At 52.4% G+C, this 20,000-nt stretch overlaps 1 protein-coding gene across 1 annotated transcript in view; it reads right to left on the reverse strand.

The window, feature by feature from the left end:
* mdga2a (MAM domain containing glycosylphosphatidylinositol anchor 2a) overlaps window positions 1-20,000 on the reverse strand; it is a gene marked incomplete at its 5' end in the record, with an annotated part of 35,503 nt that overhangs the window by 13,547 nt on the left and 1,956 nt on the right. The window contains 4 exons of the mRNA XM_079369246.1: window positions 4,967-5,290; window positions 8,575-8,904; window positions 14,358-14,630; window positions 16,971-17,103. Of these exons, the coding sequence (XP_079225372.1) occupies window positions 4,967-5,290; window positions 8,575-8,904; window positions 14,358-14,630; window positions 16,971-17,103 (1,060 nt within the window). The remainder of the gene's footprint in view (window positions 1-4,966; window positions 5,291-8,574; window positions 8,905-14,357; window positions 14,631-16,970; window positions 17,104-20,000) is intronic.

Here is a 20,000-nt window from a genome sequence, read left to right on the forward strand (position 1 = left end):
CACACACACACACACACACAACCCTCCACACACACACACACACACACACACACACAACCCTCCACACACACACACACACACACACAACCCTCCACACACACACACACTCCTAAAGGTCAGCTGGACGCCTTCGCTGGACGATGACCTTCAATCGAGCGCTCTGATTGGTTGGGAGAGGTCTTCTGACAGAGCTGTTTAATTCCCACAATGCACTGCTGAGGCTGCTGCTCGTTAATGAGCTGCAGATTTCATCCTCACCGCAGTCTGACCAGCATCAACAAGGCCCCACTGGTAAAACACCTGCAGGGGCCCCGAGGGGACCACACACCTGCAGGGACCCCGAGGGGACCACAAACCTGCAGGGGCCCTGAGGGGACCACACACCTGCTGTGGCCCCGAGGGGACCACAAACCTGCAGGGGCCCTGAGGGGACCACACACCTGCTGTGGCCCCGAGGGGACCACAAACCTGCAGGGGCCCTGAGGGGACCACACACCTGCTGTGGCCCCGAGGGGACCACACACCTGCAGGGACCCCGAGGGGACCACACACCTGCAGGGACCCGAGGGGACCACACACCTGCAGGGGCCCTGAGGGGACCACACACCTGCTGTGGCCCCGAGGGGACCACACACCTGCAGGGACCCCGAGGGGACCACACACCTGCTGTGGCCCCGAGGGGACCACATACCTGCAGGGACCCGAGGGGACCACACACCTGTAGGGGCCCGAGGGGACCACACACCTGCAGGGACCCCGAGGGGACCACACACCTGCAGGGACCCTGAGGGGACCACACACCTGCTGTGGCCCCGAGGGGACCACATACCTGCAGGGGCCCCATCGCCTGCTTCATACTAAGGGTTCATCGATCCTGGTCACCTTCGCTGAGAAACAAGCGGATTCCTTCCTAATCCCTGAACGACAGATCCAAACAGGAAGTGTAATCCACACATTCCCTTTAATCCCTGAAGAGAAGAGCGTTCAGGACTCTGACTTCCTGTCCCTGTAAAGCTTCCACGCCGTCACTTCCTGTTTGATTGAAAGGTCAGTAACGAGCCTCTCTGATTGGGTTTCTGCTGCCTCCCGTGATGTTCCTGTGCGTGTTGGGGACGCCGCCTCTGATCGTCACTGTCATCCCTGTAATCCAGAGAAACCAGCAGGCTGTGAGGGATTACTGTCAAAGTCAAAAAAAGAGCTGAGACTGCTGCTGTGCAGCTTTTATGTGGTTCTGATGAGCCCGGTCAGAACCCGCTCTTCGTCCTGACGGCGGCGCCCTCGTCTCTCTCTGCTCAGCTCGCTGCCGGGATTACTTTCATTTCTTTGCCTAAATACAGCTGAAAGAGAAATGTGTGTGCTTCACTTCTTCCTGAGTAATCCACCTGTAATCTGCTGCTGCTTAATCTGCTCAGTGATGTGAAACAAGTTTACACAAGAGAATTTAAAACGCCAGCATCCAAACATTCAGAACCTGACCCGTTCCCCCGCCTGCTTCCTTTTAAAGCTTTCTGATTGGTTGATCGTCTGCTCACAGAGAAGCGTGGAAGGAAGCAGCCGGCTGTGTTTGTCTCTGTGAGTAAACGGCGAGGAGCGTTCTCTGCGGGCAGTGACGAAGACGCCGCCCCGACAGGCCGCCTGAGAAGAGGAGCGGTCCGGGCCAAACGCTGATACCCCTGGAGGTGTTCCAGCGAGCGAGAGGTCAGAACAGCCGGCGGCCGTCGGACCGTCTGAGTCACAGCGAGGACATCAGCAGCACGGAGGCGTCCTGTCACCGCTCGTCTCAGCTCCAGTCCGCCCCCCTTTACTCTGCTGACTCATCATGTGACCAGACCACAGTCCACGTCACAGAGACCTGGAGTCCAGGAGGAGCAGAGACCTGGAGTCCAGGAGGAGCAGGGAGACCTGAAGTCCAGGAGGAGCAGAGACCTGGAGTCCAGGAAGAGCAGAGACCTGGAGTCCAGGAGGAGCAGGGAGACCTGGAGTCCAGGAGGAGCAGAGACCTGGAGTCCAGGAGGAGCAGAGACCTGGAGTCCAGTAGGAGCAGAGACCTGGAGTCCAGGAGGAGCAGAGACCTGGAGTCCAGTAGGAGCAGAGACCTGGAGTCCAGGAGGAGCAGAGACCTGGAGTCCAGGAAGAGCAGAGACCTGGAGTCCAGTAGGAGCAGAGACCTGGAGTCCAGGAGGAGCAGAGACCTAGAGTCCAGGAGGAGCAGAGACCTGGACTCCAGGAGGAGCAGGGAGACCTGGAGTCCAGGAGGAGCAGGGAGACCTGGAGTCCAGGAGGAGCAGAGACCTGGAGTCCAGGAGGAGCAGAGACCTGGAGTCCAGTAGGAGCAGAGACCTGGAGTCCAGGAGGAGCAGAGACCTGGAGTCCAGTAGGAGCAGAGACCTGGAGTCCAGGAGGAGCAGAGACCTGGAGTCCAGGAAGAGCAGAGACCTGGAGTCCAGTAGGAGCAGAGACCTGGAGTCCAGGAGGAGCAGAGACCTGGAGTCCAGGAAGAGCAGAGACCTGGAGTCCAGTAGGAGCAGAGACCTGGAGTCCAGTAGGAGCAGAGACCTAGAGTCCAGGAGGAGCAGAGACCTGGAGTCCAGTAGGAGCAGAGACCTGGAGTCCAGGAGGAGCAGAGACCTGGAGTCCAGGAGGAGCAGAGACCTGGAGTCCAGTAGGAGCAGAGACCTGGAGTCCAGGAGGAGCAGAGACCTGGAGTCCAGGAAGAGCAGAGACCTGGAGTCCAGTAGGAGCAGAGACCTGGAGTCCAGGAGGAGCAGAGACCTAGAGTCCAGGAGGAGCAGAGACCTGGACTCCAGGAGGAGCAGGGAGACCTGGAGTCCAGGAGGAGCAGAGACCTGGAGTCCAGTAGGAGCAGAGACCTGGATTCCAGGAGGAGCAGAGACCTGGAGTCCAGGAGGAGCAGAGACCTGGAGTCCAGTAGGAGCAGAGACCTTGAGTCCAGGAGGAGCAGAGACCTAGAGTCCAGGAGGAGCAGAGACCTGGACTCCAGGAGGAGCAGGGAGACCTGGAGTCCAGGAGGAGCAGAGACCTGGAGTCCAGTAGGAGCAGAGACCTGGATTCCAGGAGGAGCAGAGACCTGGATTCCAGGAGGAGCAGAGACCTGGAGTCCAGGAGGAGCAGAGACCTGGAGTCCAGGAGGAGCAGAGACCTGGAGTCCAGTAGGAGCAGAGACCTAGAGTCCAGGAGGAACAGAGACCTAGAGTCCAGGAGGAGCAGAGACCTGGAGTCCAGGAGGAGCAGAGACCTGGAGTCCAGTAGGAGCAGAGACCTGGAGTCCAGGAGAAGCAGAGACCTGGAGTCCAGGAGGAGCAGAGACCTGGAGTCCAGTAGGAGCAGAGACCTGGAGTCCAGGAGAAGCAGAGACCTGGAGTCCAGGAGGAGCAGAGACCTGGAGTCCAGTAGGAGCAGAGACCTGGAGTCCAGGAGAAGCAGAGACCTGGAGTCCAGGAGAAGCAGAGACCTGGATTCCAGGAGGAGCAGAGACCTGGAGTCCAGGAGGAGCAGAGACCTGGAGTCAAGGAGGAGCAGAGACCTGGAGTCCAGGAGGAGCAGAGACCTGGAGTCCAGGAGGAGCAGAGACCTGGAGTCCAGGAGGAGCAGGGAGTCCTGGAGTCCAGTAGGAGCAGAGACCTAGAGTCCAGGAGGAGCAGAGACCTGGAGTCCAGGAGGAGCAGAGACCTGGGGGGGCTGATAAGGGGTGGAGTCAGAGGGGGGGGCGGTGCAGCTGGTTCACTGGTCCTTCATGGTAAATAAGACCTGTTGTTTGTTGTCCTGATGTCTGGTTCTGGTTCTGGTTCAGATTCATTTCAGGCTCCAAGGTGACCTGAACAGAATCCTGTCCGGCTGCTTCTTCATCTGAAATGTCCCAAAAACTGCAGCTCGCAGCACTGATCCAATATCACAAGGCGGCAAAAACTGAAACCCTGACAGAGGGTCAGCTCAGGGTCAGTCCTGCAGAGTCCTGCAGAGTCCTCTGCAGGACTCTGCAGGACTCTGTTGATCCACCTCTATAATAATCTGATCAAACTCAGGACTCTGAACTCATCTCTCTTAACTCTCAATAAAAGTCACGCTCTAACTTTTACCTTTGTATGTCGAGGTAAACTTTGTCGTTCTGAGTTCTATCTATGAAGATGTTTGTCAGTGTGTGTGTGTGTGTGTGTGTGTGTGTGTGTGTGTGTGTTCAGACTGCTCAGATGATCCTCTCAGTTTCTGCTTCGATTCTCCGCAGAATCAGAGCGAGTCGAGCTGCAGAGGAGATTCACTCTGACAGCCTTTTAGTGCAGCAGGAAGCCAGGAGAGTGTGTGTGTGTGTGTGTGTGTGTGTGTGTGTGTGTGTGTGTGTGTGTGTGTGTGTGTGTGTGTGTGTGTCTCCTGTCACTCTCTTTGACGGTATTCCGTGCGAAGGGGTCCCCTGCAGGTCAGATCAAGCTTGAGTGGAAGGTCTCAGAGTTGACCCCTGTTGACCCCCGTAGACACACACACACACACACACACACACACACACACACACACACACACACACACACACCGTCTGCGTCTCTCGGTTCTGATGGATGTCGTAAAATATGATTGGATGTTTCAGCACTTCCTCTTTCACCTCACAATGCATTCTGGGTATTTGACAGGTAAAAATGGGAGTGTGTGTTTTTGTGAGCGTGATGTTAAATAAAGCTTTGAGGTTTGATGAGCTGGGTGTGATCAGGTCTGATCTGATAGATATAGGAGGATTGATCAGCTGTGATAAACAACCTGACAGCAGCACAGAGAGTGTGTGTGTGTGTGTACCCACACAGCGCCCCCTGCAGGTCTGCAGCTCTTCATGCGTTTCAGTGTCTTTAGGTTGTTTGCCTTCGTGGGCCACCGTAGTTTTAAATCTTTATTTCCAGAACTTCAAAACAATCAGAGCCACTGTGTGTGTGTGTGTGTGTGTGTGTGTGTGTGAGATACCCACACTGCACCACCAGCTGGATGAGCGCCTCTCGTGGCTTCACGTTGAACCCGTTGTACTGACTCGTCTGGCAGCGGTACGTGCCGCTCATGTCTCGGGACACGTTGGTAACCCTCAGGACGCCATCGTAGCTCTCGATCTGTGGCGAGCCGTCCGGCATCAGAGCCGGCGCCGCCGCCGCCGCTGCTGCCGCCCCGCTCTCTTCCACCCGCGACCACAGAATGATGGGTTTGGGTTTCCCTGAGACCAGACACTGCAGGTCCACGGTGTCGCCCTCCTGAGCGATGAGGTGAGAGCGCCCCCTGGGGACGCTCAGCTCTGGAGGAACTGCAGAAGAAGAAGAAGAAAATGAAACAATGCCACACGCTCACGTAGCTTTCATGTGGTCACGTAGCTTTCATGTGGTCACGTAGCTTTCATGTGGTCACGTTGCTAACGTAGCTTTCACGAGGTCACGTAGCTTTCACGTGGTCACGTAGCTTTCATGTGGTCACGTAGCTAACGCAGCTTTCATGTGGTCACGTAGCTTTCATGTGGTCACGTAGCTTTCATGTGGTCACGTAGCTAATGTAGCTTTCACATGGTCACGTTGCTAACGTAGCTTTCACGAGGTCACGTAGCTTTCACGTGGTCACGTAGCTTTCATGTGGTCACGTAGCTAACGCAGCTTTCATGTGGTCACGTAGCTTTCATGTGGTCACGTAGCTAATGTAGCTTTCATGTGGTCACGTAGCTTTCATGTGGTCACGTAGCTAATGTAGCTTTCATGTGGTCACGTAGCTTTCATGTGGTCACGTAGCTAAGGCAGCTTTCATGTGGTCACATAACTAAGGCAGCTTTCATGTGGTCACGTAGCTTTCATGTGGTCACGTAGCTAATGTAGCTTTCACATGGTCACGTTGCTGACGTAGCTTTCACGAGGTCACGTAGCTTTCACAAGGTCACGTAGCTTTCACATGGTCACGTAGCTTTCACATGGTCACGTAGCTAACGTAGCTTTCACGTGGTCACATAGCTAACGCAGCTTTCATGTGGTCACGTAGCTAATGTAGCTTGGTCACGTAGCTTTCACATGGTCACGTAGCTTTCACGTGGTCACGTAGCTTTCACATGGTCACGTAGCTAACGCAGCTTTCATGTGGTCACGTAGCTTTCACGTGGTCACGTAGCTTTCACGTGGTCACGTAGCTAACGCAGCTTTCATGTGGTCACGTAGCTTTCATGTGGTCACGTAGCTAATGTAGCTTTCACATGGTCACGTTGCTAACGTAGCTTTCACGAGGTCACGTAGCTTTCACAAGGTCACGTAGCTTTCACATGGTCACGTAGCTTTCACATGGTCACGTAGCTAACGTAGCTTTCACGTGGTCAATGAGCTAACACAGCTTTCATGTGGTCACGTAGCTAATGTAGCTTGGTCACGTAGCTTTCACGTGGTCACGTAGCTAACGCAGCTTTCATGTGGTCACGTAGCTTTCACGTGGTCACGTAACTTTCACATGGTCACGTGGCTAACGCAGCTTTCATGTGGTCACGTAGCTTTCACGTGGTCACGTGGCTAACGCAGCTTTCATGTGGTCACGTAGCTTTCACGTGGTCACGTAGCTAACGCAGCTTTCATGTGGTCACGTAGCTTTCACGTGGCTAACGCAGCTTTCATGTGGTTACGTAGCTTTCACGTGGTCACGTAGCTTTCACATGGTCACGTAGCTAACGCAGCTTTTACGAGGTCATGTAGCTCACGTGGTCACTGGTTGGCCAGCTCTCTGGAAGCAGAACGCTGCAGGGCTGCCAAGAGAAGAGTCTCTGTACGCCCTCTGCAGACTCATCCTGGGATCAAACCGACACACGTTTATCAGCGCCACACGACATGAGAGTTAAAGCGAGAGTCGTGGAGTGAAGCGACTCACGGCAGGAAACTTTACATGAAGTTTGATCTGAAGGTCAGAATATCAAAGATTCTATTAATAGCTGAGCGAGTACAGAGAGGTGACGCTCTGAGCAGGGATGAAACAGGAGGAATGTGGAGTTTGTCCTTCATTTCAAAAACACGGTGAGAGAGCTGCTGGGGGTGGGAGGGGGGGGTCTGCTTGACTGTTTTAACAGTTATTCTCCTCATGGGAACGCAGCGGCGACCCGAGCACGACCTTCTGCTTTAACACGAAACATCCGTCAGCGGGCGTTCAGGCTGCAGCGACGCTTCCATTAAAAAACTCTTTACTTCCTCTCCTCCATCACTTCACCCCCACCCCCCTTCCCCCTCGCAGGCTCTCTGACTGTTTCCTCCCGACTGCCAAGGTCACAAACAAACAGGAAGTCAGCAGCCGCCAGCAGACGCTCATCAGCGTGACGTCGGTCGAAAGGAAAAGTGATTTTCCTCTGAAAGACGAGGAGTGTTTGAGAGTCGCTGCAGGGTTTCCACCAGAAGAAGAAGACGTCTCTGTGATGCTTTTTGTTTCCACGCTCGCCTCGAGGCTCTCAGAGGACACGCCTCCTCGCTGGGAGACAGATCTCCCGCAGGGTGGGAAGTTTGTGTCGGACGTTTGAAGCCGACGCTAACAGACGCTTTGATCCACATCTGAGTTCAGACTGAGACGACAAACTTCTTCTCTCTGAAAGACGTGCGGCGCTCAGTTCGCCCGAAGCATCGGCAGCATTTTCACTCTTTAAAGTCGGAGGGGAAGAAGGCGGTTAACCTTCCAGACGTCTGACGGTCTGTGTCCTGTTAGCCCCCCCCCCCTCTGCTCCCACAAACCCTCAGACCTGCTGAATCTCTGGACATGTACAGCACATGTACAGACGAGCCTTCATGTAGTCAGCTACCCTTCATTATGACGACCTTGCACCTTGTAACTAATGAAGTAAAGTGCGATATAAATAAAGACTTACTATTTAACACACTTTGATTCTTCGGTGATTAAAATCAAAGTCTCCTCTCATCGAGTCTTTGTTCACTCGGCGACGCTGAAGGTCGAGTCACTGCTCTGCTCGTCGGATGATTTATGGACTTTTAAAATCTGGTCTGAGCGTCTGAGCACATCAGGAGGAAACGCAGCCGGCAGCGTCTGTGGGAGACGCCGCTCCTTTTCCACGGCTGCTTTCAGGCGAGTGCTGTGTCTCGTGACGCGTCTCTGCGTGGTCGAGTCGTCTCACTCCTCGTGTAGATAACGTGGTCATCAGTCTGACCCGGTTCCTGCGCTGGAAGTCAAGCTAAAGAACCGGCGTTCTGCACAGGATCCGTGAGCGACCGTGACACGCCCCCTTTCTCTACGCTAACGTCCGTGCAAAGACTCAACAAGAGTCACAAAACACACAAAGGGTTAAATACTCGCCGCACTAACAGGGCGCTAACCGCCACGCTGTGACAAAATGGTCGTCTGCTTAGAGTTGGCGGTAACTGCGCCGCAGTATTTATAAAAGACTTTGCAGAGATCAGAAACCACTTCCTCCTCTTTAGGACTTCAAAATAAAAGCTCATGACGGCTTCACACTTCGTCCAACGTGTGTGGAGCCGTTACCATGACAACCGCCGCACAGACGCCTCGCTGTCAGTGCGTCTGAATATCATCAGAGCGACGCGGTGCAGAAGCCCCGCCCCCGGCCTGGCTCACCTGTGGTGGATGAGATGTTGACGTCGATGCTGATCTCCGGGCTCCCTCCGTTCCTCAGCGAGGCCACGCAGGTGTAGGTGCCGAAGTCGGTGAACTTGAGGTCGATGATGTCGAGGTTGGTCGTTCCAGGTGAGACCTCGGTGTCCGTGTGCGTGATGACCATCCGCTCGGAGCTCCTCAGCGGACGCCCGTTCTTCAGCCAGCTGAACTGCAGCTCCTCAGGGGGCGTGGCCTCCACCTGGCAGCTGATCTTCACCTCCCGGCCGATCTGGATGTTGTCGTCATTGTGGTACGGGTCAGGCGTGATCCAGAAGCGACCTTTACGAAGACCTGCAGGACGGACACAAGGACACAAGGACACAAGGAAACAAGGACACAAGGAAACATGGTTTAGTGTTCAGAGTTCAGGACGTGAAGTCTTCATGACATTTCTTTGTTTTTAATAAAAGCTGAACACAAACAGCAGAGCTCATTTCCTCCAGAGTTGATTGGAGTATTAGCTGTGATGTCATAACCTTCACAGGTCGACTGACCACGAGCTACCCGAACGCGAGACGACGGTTTCTTCTCCTGAAGGAGACACAACCTCACTTTCAGGGCAACACGACATCGGGGAAAAGAACTACACTACCCATGACCACAGTGTCACCATGATGAGTGCTGTTGCTCGCTGTTACCATGGCAACGTCCCCCGTCCCTCTGCGCTGCATGCCAACGGATAGTTTCGCTAGCAGCTATCACTAGCTAGCAGATAGCACAACATGAGTATTAGCAGTGTAAACACGATAACAGCGAATAAAGTTACATTGAAGAAGAGGGATCCTTTGCAATGCATTGTGGGACGGGTAGTTAGTTCGAGTCATGTAGCTGTTTCTTCGTTTTAACGCCATTTTGGGGCTGATTTAAAGGTACTGGATGTAGCTGGTCGTCATGGTTACAGGCCTGATTGAAAAACACCTCTGCGGGAAGTCGTTGCTGTAAAATCAAAGTGGTTTCACTTCCTGTGTCTCTGATCAAACGACACGTTTTAAAGATCTGCTCAGAAGAACTTGACGTGTTAAAGAAAGATTCAGAGAGTCTGAAGCTCCAGGTGCATCGAGCGTGAACCCACATGACTCCCAAACTGCACTCTGCACGCACACGAAGGACGGATCCGCCATGACACGAGCGCGGCGTTTATTCTCCCACTCTTCTTCTGCTGTGGAGAAACTAATCCGTCAGAACGAGGCTTCATTACCGCAGAAGCCATTTGTTCACTTTAATCCGGCCAGCTGCTCCTCTCGCTCTGCTGTCGTTTAACCTCCTGCTGTCCGGCTCGCCGCCGCTTCACCACCTGCACGCTCAGCCAATCAGACGCTGAGAACGCTGCACAGTGACAGATTCTGACCGACTCGTCTGTCGTCACGTCAGTCGACACAACTGTGAATTCTCCTACAGAGCAGCGTGCACCAACCACTAGGCCCCGGCGCCGCTCCGTATGGTTTAAGGAATCACATCAACGCGTCTGATAGCACGATGACCCGTGTCAGTCAGCTAAACCATGCTAGTGCAGCTAGCTCGTGTGTTGAAAGCATGTGCAGCGGGTCTCAGACTTTGGAGGTTCTGTGTCGGGTCCAGAAGCAGCAGGTCTCAGACTTTGGAGGTTCTGTGTCGGGTCCAGAAGCAGCGGGTCTCAGACTTTAGGGGGTTCTGTGTCGGGTCCAGAAGCAGCGGGTCTCAGACTTTGGAGGTTCTGTGTCGGGTCCAGAAGCAGCAGGTCTCAGACTTTGGAGGTTCTGTGTCGGGTCCAGAAGCAGCGGGTCTCAGACTTTAGGGGGTTCTGTGTCGGGTCCAGAAGCAGCGGGTCTCAGACTTTGGAGGTTCTGTGTCGGGTCCAGAAGCAGCGGGTCTCAGACTTTAGGGGGTTCTGTGTCGGGTCCAGAAGCAGCGGGTCTCAGACTTTAGGGGGTTCTGTGTCGGGTCCAGAAGCAGCGAGTCTCAGACTTTGGAGGTTCTGTGTCGGGTCCAGAAGCAGCGAGTCTCAGACTTTGGAGGTTCTGTGTCGGGTCCAGAAGCAGCGAGTCTCAGACTTTGGAGGTTCTGTGTCGGGTCCAGAAGCAGCGGGTCTCAGACTTTAGGGGGTTCTGTGTCGGGTCCAGAAGCAGCGGGTCTCAGACTTTGGAGGTTCTGTGTCGGGTCCAGAAGCAGCGGGTCTCAGACTTTAGGGGGTTCTGTGTCGGGTCCAGAAGCAGCGGGTCTCAGACTTTAGGGGGTTCTGTGTCGGGTCCAGAAGCAGCGGGTCTCAGACTTTAGGGGGTTCTGTGTCGGGTCCAGAAGCAGCGAGTCTCAGACTTTGGAGGTTCTGTGTCGGGTCCAGAAGCTGCGAGTCTCAGACTTTGGAGGTTCTGTGTCGGGTCCAGAAGCAGCGAGTCTCAGACTTTGGAGGTTCTGTGTCGGGTCCATGACGAGGCGGCGATGTTCACCTGCAGCTCTGAGAACGTGTCGATTCTTCGGTTTGAGAGCCCCAACATGCCGCTCACACACAGGAGGTGGAAGTTCAAACCCCAGATCTGTGTGTGTGCGTGTGTGTGTGTGTGTGTGTGTGTGTGTGTGTGTGTGTGTGTGTGTGTGTGTGTGTGTGTGTGTGTGTGTGTGTGTGTGTGTGTGTGTGTGTGTGTGTGTGTGTGTGTGTGAGTCTATAAATAGCCGGGGTTCGTGAGGCGAGCAGCTGATTGTCCTTGTTCATTAAGATTAAAGCAAGAACGCCTCAAAACAAAACCGTGTGTGAGCGAGTGTGTGAGTGTTTCACTGCGTCAGTAAAAGGTCTGTTGCATAACTGGAGGTGGAAGCGGCGCCTGCACACACACACACACACACACACACACACACACACACACGCTGGCATGGCTCCAGTACTGTCAGCACACTGTAGTACTATAACAAAAACTGGTCTTTGTACGAGGATGAAAGCTCCAGAAAAAGCTCGTGTGACCTGCGTTACCCAGAACACCTCAGCATGCACGACTCTGCAGAGCTTCATGTGTACCGCCACACACACACACACACACACACACACACACACACACACACACACACACACACACCTGCAGACTACAGGGAAGTGAAAGAGGAGAGGCATCGTGCTGATTTCATCCTCTCGTCTCTTTAAACTGCTTTAATAGAAACGACTCTTTAGTCTCGTACAGAGACTGGATCCGCCAAGCGGGTGGCCCGGGTTTGAATCCAAGTCGGCGCTCCTGCATGTAACCCCCCTCTGTGACCACGTGCTGATGCTCTGTCTCAGGTACGAGTCTGCAGCATGATGCTGGCTGATGGACTCGTGTATATAAACCAGCTGTTCGTGTCCTTCCTCTCCTACAAGTACAAAAATCATTCACATCTGTAAAAAGACCTGATATTAATTCACTCTTCCTGTCACTCCTCCTCCTCAGCTTAAGCTCCTCCTCCTCAGCTTAAGCTCCTCCTCCTTCCATCCCTCTCCTCTTCCTTCACACACTCATGGATTCATCATCCGAGCAGCTTATTCTCCTCCTCCATCGTCATCCTCTCTTCCTTCTCACCCTTCATCGCCTCCTCATCCTCACCTCCTCTGACCATTTTCTCACCTCCTCCTGTCCCCCCCCGCCCCCGCCCCCGCAGGGCTCATACACCTCCTCTGTCCATTAGAATAGCTTGCATCCTCTCTAACACACACACACACACACACACACACACACACACACACACGGTCCATTAGCAGCGCTGTGTGTCAGACTGGGAGGACTGGCTTCCCGGTAGAGAGACTACCAACCAGAATGACAGGGAGAGAGAGAGAGAGGTGCATGATGGGAGTTAAATAAGTAAGGAGGAGGGAGTCGAGCTGACAGGCTGCAGGGTCAGCAGCTCACACACACACACACACACACACACACACACACACACACACACACACCCAGAGGTGAGTCATGCGTATGAATAAAGCACAGTGGACAGAGGGGGAAACACACAAGAAGTGATGAGACAAACTCGCATTAAAGGGACAGGCCAACATTTTCACACCTCTGTGTGTTAGCCTAGCTTAGCATAATGACTGGAAGCAAAGGGAAACTGTTAGCCTGTGTCACTGCTGGACACTGTTCACATGTTGAGCCTAAACGTCTGTCAGCTCTGGTTTCTTCCTGCTGATTTTCTCTGCACTGCAGGACGCTTCTTTAAAAAGTGCTGACGATGTTGACGACTCTTCACCAGGATGCAGCAGAGAGGAGGAGGAGGAGGAGGAGGAGGAGGAGGAGGAGGAGGGGTGGGTTTAAAAACACTGAGATACTGTGAGCGCTGAACGTCTGCACACACGCTGATAAACGCTGTTTGTTGTTGTTGAATCTGCAGCAGCTTGTTCCTTCAAAACAACAAGCAGAGACGTGAGCGTGCCTCCGTGTACCTGCAGGGACGCAAGACACACACTCACCTGAACGCAACGAAACACAAAAGATACAGAGCGCAGAGAGAAACACCTTTCAACAGGTCGACAACAGTCAGAGCAACAAGCGACTCCCAGAGGAAACAAACGCCCCCCAGAGACTCTGGAAATAAACATCAGATCCAGAGCAACAAGCATCTGCTGCCTTTCAGTTTCACATCATTAGAGCATCAAGGACACAAAGAAACCTTTACAGGTTCTGATACCTGTTAACAACAAGATAAGAACCCGAGAGCTCGAGTGTTCACGAGGCCCGTCATCTTATTTCACACCTCAAAGTGGATCACATGTTAAATTAACAGCTGCGTTGTTTTCTCAGTCAAACACTCGGTAAGTTCTCCTGTAGAGTTACAACGTCGTCTCCCAGCTCTTCTTGTGTTTGTCTTCCTGCCTTGTGGGGACATAAACCTGATCACACACCTGCCTTGTGGGGACATACACCTGATCACACGCCTGCCTTGTAGGGACATGTACCTGATCACACGCCTGCCTTGTGGGGACATACACCTGATCACACGCCTGCCTTGTAGGGACATGTACCTGATCACACGCCTGCCTTGTGGGGACATACACCTGATCACACGCCTGCCTTGTAGGGACATGTACCTGATCACACGCCTGCCTTGTGGGGACATGTACCTGATCACACGCCTACCTTGTGGGGACATGTACCTGACCACATACCTGCCTTATGTGGACATACACCTGATCACACACCTGCCTTGTGGGGACATACACCTGATCACACACCTGCCTTGTGGGGACATGTACCTGATAACACACCTGCCTTGTGGAGACATGTACCTAATAACATACCTGCCTTGTGGGGACATGTACCTGATCACATACCTGCCTTGTGGGGACATCTACCTGATAACACACCTGCCTTGTGGAGACATGTACCTAATAACATACCTGCCTTGTGGGGACATGTACCTGATCACACACCTGCCTTGTGGGGACATGTACCTGATCACACACCTGCCTTGTGGGGACATCTACCTGATAACACACCTGCCTTGTGGGGACATGTACCTGATAACACACCTGCCTTGTGGGGACATGTACCTGATAACACACCTGCCTTGTGGGGACATGTACCTGATCACACACCTGCCTTGTGGGGACATCTACCTGATAACACACCTGCCTTGTGGGGACATGTACCTGATAACACACCTGCCTTGTGGGGACATGTACCTGATAACACACCTGCCTTGTGGGGACATCTACCTGATAACACACCTGCCTTGTGGGGACATACGGTCATCTCCAGGTAAATCATAACATCAGACTGAAGACCCGGGTTCAGGATTTATTTTCTTACCTCTGACCAGTAAGTTGGCAGTTTTCTTGGCGGGGTTTCCCACATTGTTAGACGCCATGCAGCTGTAAGCCCCGCCCTCGTCGATGGTGACGCCGGGGATGGTGAGCGTGCCACCTTTGACGATGCTCCTCTTCGGGAGCTCCTCCCCTCCCGGCCTCACCCACTGCAGAGCGGGGGGAGGGTCTCCCCCTGACGCTACACACACCAGTGTGATCGTCTCGCCATGATTCACCACAAGGGGGTCGTCCAGAAGGAGCTTAATGGAAGGTGGAGCTAAAGAGAAAATAAAGAAGAAATTCTGTTTTTCATTTCTCATCGTCTAACTTTCAGGTGACTTTGCAAAACATCACAGCGTTTTCCCAAACACCTGGAGTCACTTTGTCCGACACTCTGCGCACCTGTAAATCACACGAAGGAACTTAATTAAGGTCACAACACTCTTGTGAAAAGACTTGGACCAGGCGAAGGTTTGTCTCGCCACAAGGAGCCCAGCAGAAGTTGCTATAAGAGGGAGCTCAGCAGACCAATCAGAAAGCTGATAAAGGGTCAATCAATTACATGATATAATGAGTGTTTGGTAGCGTTGAACTCCACATCTTTAAGTTCTCTCCGTTCACAGCATGTAGACTTAGTCACGGTTGAACACTCGTCTGAACGTTGGCTGCGATCGGCTCTCTGGGTTTTTGCAGGAGTGATTTGGGTGTAAAAAAGAAAAGACACTGTTCCATTTTTTCCCCCCGCCGCTCGAGTTGGGTGAAACTTCGCTACGAAACACAACTCCAGACGCAAAGAAGGAACATTATTCATAATAGATGAAACACAATATATTACTTTGGTAACAGCAGCAGGGCGGAAACTGATGAATAATTAGTGTTTTATTTTCATGAATGAATTCCTAAAAACTGTTTCTGAGAGATGGAGGCGTCATGAGATTTCTATTTATGTCCCAACAACAAAAATATTTTACTGAGAGACAAACTGAACCTCTGACACACCAGAGACGTAAACACCAGTGAGTCACTCAGATATATTATTATTATAAACTGTATTACACCTTCTGCGTGTCGTTTCATATTTCTGTTCAAATAGATTTTGTTACATTCCTGACTGATGCTAAGGTGCTCTTGAGCAAGGTAACAGAACCCTCATCCAGCTCAGGAGCCCCTCCCCCTCCCCGGCATGTCATATCCAGGTGGAGAAATGAACAACACTCAGCCGGGGTAAATCAGTATTTAATCCTTTTTAATGTGATGTTATATTTATGATGTTTGCAACAGAAAGCCACGGCTGTAACTTTTAGCATAATTATGTTGTTGTTTACGTTACGAAGGCTTCGGCTGGTTCAGCTTTAGATTCACCTCCAAGAAATCATGATGAGACCAAAGTTACATGAAGACGTCCGAAGCTTTGAGTCAAGACTGCAGACAAAGTCCTTCAGACTGTCTTCATCACACAAACGAAACCTTGACAATTTATCAATTCATTTAATTCATTAATTCATTTCACCTGCACTTTTTAAAAGCTTTTCAGAAGTTCAGGTTTGAATCAGATTTGGAAGAATCAGATCTCATGAAACTTTTTGTGTCCAGACTGGAAAAAAAACAACCCGCAAACAATGTGGATGATAAAAATCTGATGTGGAGGTGCAACGTGAAGAAGGCCTTAAAGGTCACATGACCTCCTCCTCTTCTTCAGGTGAAATCAGAGTCCTCGCTCCTCTTCATCATGTGTGTGAAGTGTGTTGTTGTAAATCCACTCTGATCCTGTATTTGATCATGTCTATAAACCCCTCTATTTCAGCCCTGCTCAGAACAGGCTGTTTCTGTGTCTGTAGCTTTAAATATGTAAATGAGCTGTGTCTGACCACGCCCCCTCTCTGGAAGGGCTCATGATTGATTTCTTTAACTCTACTCACATTTGAAACAAGCGAGAATAAACATGGCGGATCCTTTTCCCTGTGTTGTCTGGATGGGTTTATTTATACCCAGATAAATGTTCCGAACACTGACGGAGGATTTCCCTCATATGTCCCCTTTCATAAAAAACAGGGATTCAGTGTTGTCCACTATAAAAGCTTTCAGCGTACGGATGAACACTGACTGAGTTCCTGGAGGTTTGTGTTGTCGCTCGCTCATGTGCAGCTGGATTAGAGTAAGGATAAACGTGATATTTCTAAGGGTTGTTAAATATCCCGTCATGTGTAAATAATCCAGAGTGATCTGCTTCCTGCTGCAGAGAATAAAAGCTTCCTGTAAGAGCTGCAGAGTGAGTCGCGGCTGCAGGAAAGCAGTTAATGCAGAAATAATAATGAGGGAGATAAAAATAGCTGAGTCGACCTCCGTTAAGCTGACATCATGTAAATCCCATCAGCCCCTGGGGCGGGCGGCAGGATCTACTGTACAGGTCAGAGCGCTGCAGTCTGAGCGCGGGCAGGGAGATGATTTATTTATGATTTACATTCAGCTGCTCAGGTAGGATTAAAACCCCCGCACACAGGAAGCACGCCACAGAGACGCCGCGCTTCAAGGCCAGCAAGACGCCCCTTTGTATCAGGAGAATACAACACGTGTGTGTGTGTGTGTGTGTGTGTGTGTGTGTGTGTGTGTGTGGTACCTGTCTTATTGCTCAGACCGAAGTGTGCGCTCTTGTCTCCGATGCCGCAGACGTTCCTGACCGAAGAGATGCAGGTGTAGTCGGCGTAATCCTGAGGACGGAGATTCTTCAGCTTCAAGATCTTTGTTTCCCCCTGAAACACACACACACACACACACACACACACACACACACACACACACACACACACACACACAGACACACACACACACACACACACACACACACACACACACGCACACACGCACACACACACACACACACACACACACACGCACACACAGACACACACACACACACACACACACACGCACACACACACACACACACACACACACACACACGCACACACGCACACACGCACAGACACACAGTGGTTTTTAATACTGGTGGGGCTCTACCTGTTCTCCCCTGACTTAAAGGGACGTTCTCCTCGCTGACGTTCTCCTCGCTGACGTTCTCCTCGCTGACGTTCTCCTCGCTGACGTTCTCCTCGCTGACGTTCTCCTCGCTGACAGGTAGAACCATCAACACCTTCCAGTCATGTTTTTCACAGTGAGACAAATATGTGATGGATCTCAGCTGATCAGCAGACGAACACACGCTGCTCCCGTTGGTCAGATCAGTCGTCATGTGACCTCACCTGTCACCCTCATAGAGACCAGGAGCGCTCGCTCTGAACACCTGACGCCAGTTTCACCGTTTTCTAACAAAGCGTCCGCCGTGAACGGAGCGAGGAGCGACCACTCGAAGACAGCGGCAACGCTAAACATCGTCGTCACGGTAACGGGCCCCAGAGCATCTCCACACACACGCTTGGAGCCGCTGGCTGATCAATCATGCCAGACTGTATTTACAGGGCTTTTATTTTGAAGGCACACACAGGAAGTGTTTTCCTGACGTCTCACAAATACTGCGGCGCAGTTCCCGCCAACTCTCCGCAGACGCTCAGCTTCCACCCTCACTGTGATTGGCTGTTTGTTCAGTGAGGCTGGTTTCCACAGCGACGCTCGTTTAACCTTTTGTGAACGCGGCGTTTCTGTCCAATCATCTGCTGAATCAGACCTTCAGTCTCCGATGATTCGACGACACGCGAGAGAAATCAGCTGATCAATCCCACGGCTCCTCGCCGCTCCTCCTCCATGTCTCCACCTCGCTGCTAAATCTCTGTAATCTCCTCTGGCAGCGTCGGCGCCGCCTCCCGCCTCACGGACAGATGAGATGAGATTAGATGACATTTAAATGGGATGTTTGTGCAAAGATGGCGCCCAATCTTCTGGCGAATGAGGAGGAGGAGGAGATAAGTTCCTCGTTAGTGTCCACGAGGAGCGAGGCGGGGGAGAGCGAGGCGGGGGAGAGCGCGGCGCTGAAGGCTTTACAGACCACGGGGTTCAAATGTGGCGTGAATGGTGTTACATGGTCGCTAACGAGCCACCTGATTGGACGGCCGCTCTCTGCTCCAAACAAAAACAAGAGAAAGGAAGAAGAAGCTGAATGTGCAGAGAGGACGAGGAAGAGGACGAGGAAGAGGACGAGGAAGAGGACGAGGAAGAGGACGAGGAAGAGGACGAGGAAGAGGACGAGGAAGAGGATGATGAAGTTTGACTTCTTTCATTATTTTTATTTCTGGCTGTTTTAACTGTGACTTCAGATTTCCGCTCCATAGCGGTAGATGAAATAAAGTGTTTTTAAATGTTGGTAACACAGCCATGAATAAATGATTCAAGCTGAACTACAAACACTGGACTCATGGAGTCCGTCTCCGTCTCCGTCTCCGTCTCCGTCTTCCTGATATGAAAAACATTTAATACCTGACAAACCAACAAACCAGCGATCCAAATCAAGCCGAGTGTTTAGAAACCCGTCACAGAGAGACGCCGGGCGCCATCCAACAGAGCGCCATCCAAGAACGCTCTTCATCTCCAGGACCATTCACGCTCACGCTGGCGTCCAGCACGAGGACGCCACTCCTCAGAGACACGCAGAGAGCGAGTGGAGACAAACGATAAAAACAGATTGAATGATAGAAAAGCGTCTCCTGAGCTTCCTCTGAACAGACGACTCTTCTGATTGGACGAGAACAACATGTTTCACTACGATCAGCTGATCCAGGTCCAGACTCTGGTCCAGGACCAGGTCTCAGGACCAAGTCTCAGGACCAGGTTTCAGGAGCAAGTCTCAGAACCAGGTCTCAGGACCAAGTCTCAGGACCAGGTCTCAGGACCAGGTTTCAGGACCAAGTCTCAGGACCAGGTCTCAGGACCAAGTCTCAGGACCAGGTTTCAGGACCAAGTCTCAGGACCAAGTCTCAGGACCAGGTTTCAGGACCAAGTCTCAGGACCAAGTCTCAGGACCAGGTCTCAGGACCAAGTCTCAGGACCAGGTTTCAGGACCAAGTCTCAGGTCCAGGTCTCAGGACCAAGTCTCAGGACCAGGTTTCAGGACCAAGTCTCAGGACCAGGTTTCAGGACCAAGTCTCAGGACCAAGTCTCAGGACCAGGTTTCAGGACCAAGTCTCAGGACCAGGTCTCAGGACCAGGTCTCAGGACCAGGTTTCAGGACCAAGAACATCCAACACGTTGAGGAAATTGACCTTTTCGACTCCACGCCACCGTGACAGCTGGATTCAAGTTTAAGCTGCCCCTTGTAACGGAGTCGGACACAGAGCCTGTCTGAGGGTCCTGGGGGGGCGGGGCTTCTTGTCTCTGCTCATGAGGTCAGGCCGAACAAGCAGGACTCATGTTCCCACTCTGTTGTGGAACATTTAATTTCAGTCACTAAAAGGTCACCTCCAAGAACAAAGCCCAAAGAGCCAATCACAGCGCAGGAACCTGCGGGATGCAGCAGCCAGGCATACTAATCGATCTTTGAGTCTCTGATGGGCTGGACCGGACTCCCAGGAGGATCAGCTCCTCCTCTGAAGTCCGGACCGCACGTCAGAACTTTCACAAAGACGATGCTGATCAACAACCACACGCTGAGATTGCTGCACGGCGAGCGGTCCCACGGCGAGCGGTCCCACGGCGAGCA

Source organism: Symphodus melops (genome assembly GCF_947650265.1).
Source record: "Symphodus melops genome assembly, chromosome: 19".
In the NCBI taxonomy this organism is placed as follows: Eukaryota; Metazoa; Chordata; class Actinopteri; order Labriformes; family Labridae; genus Symphodus; species Symphodus melops.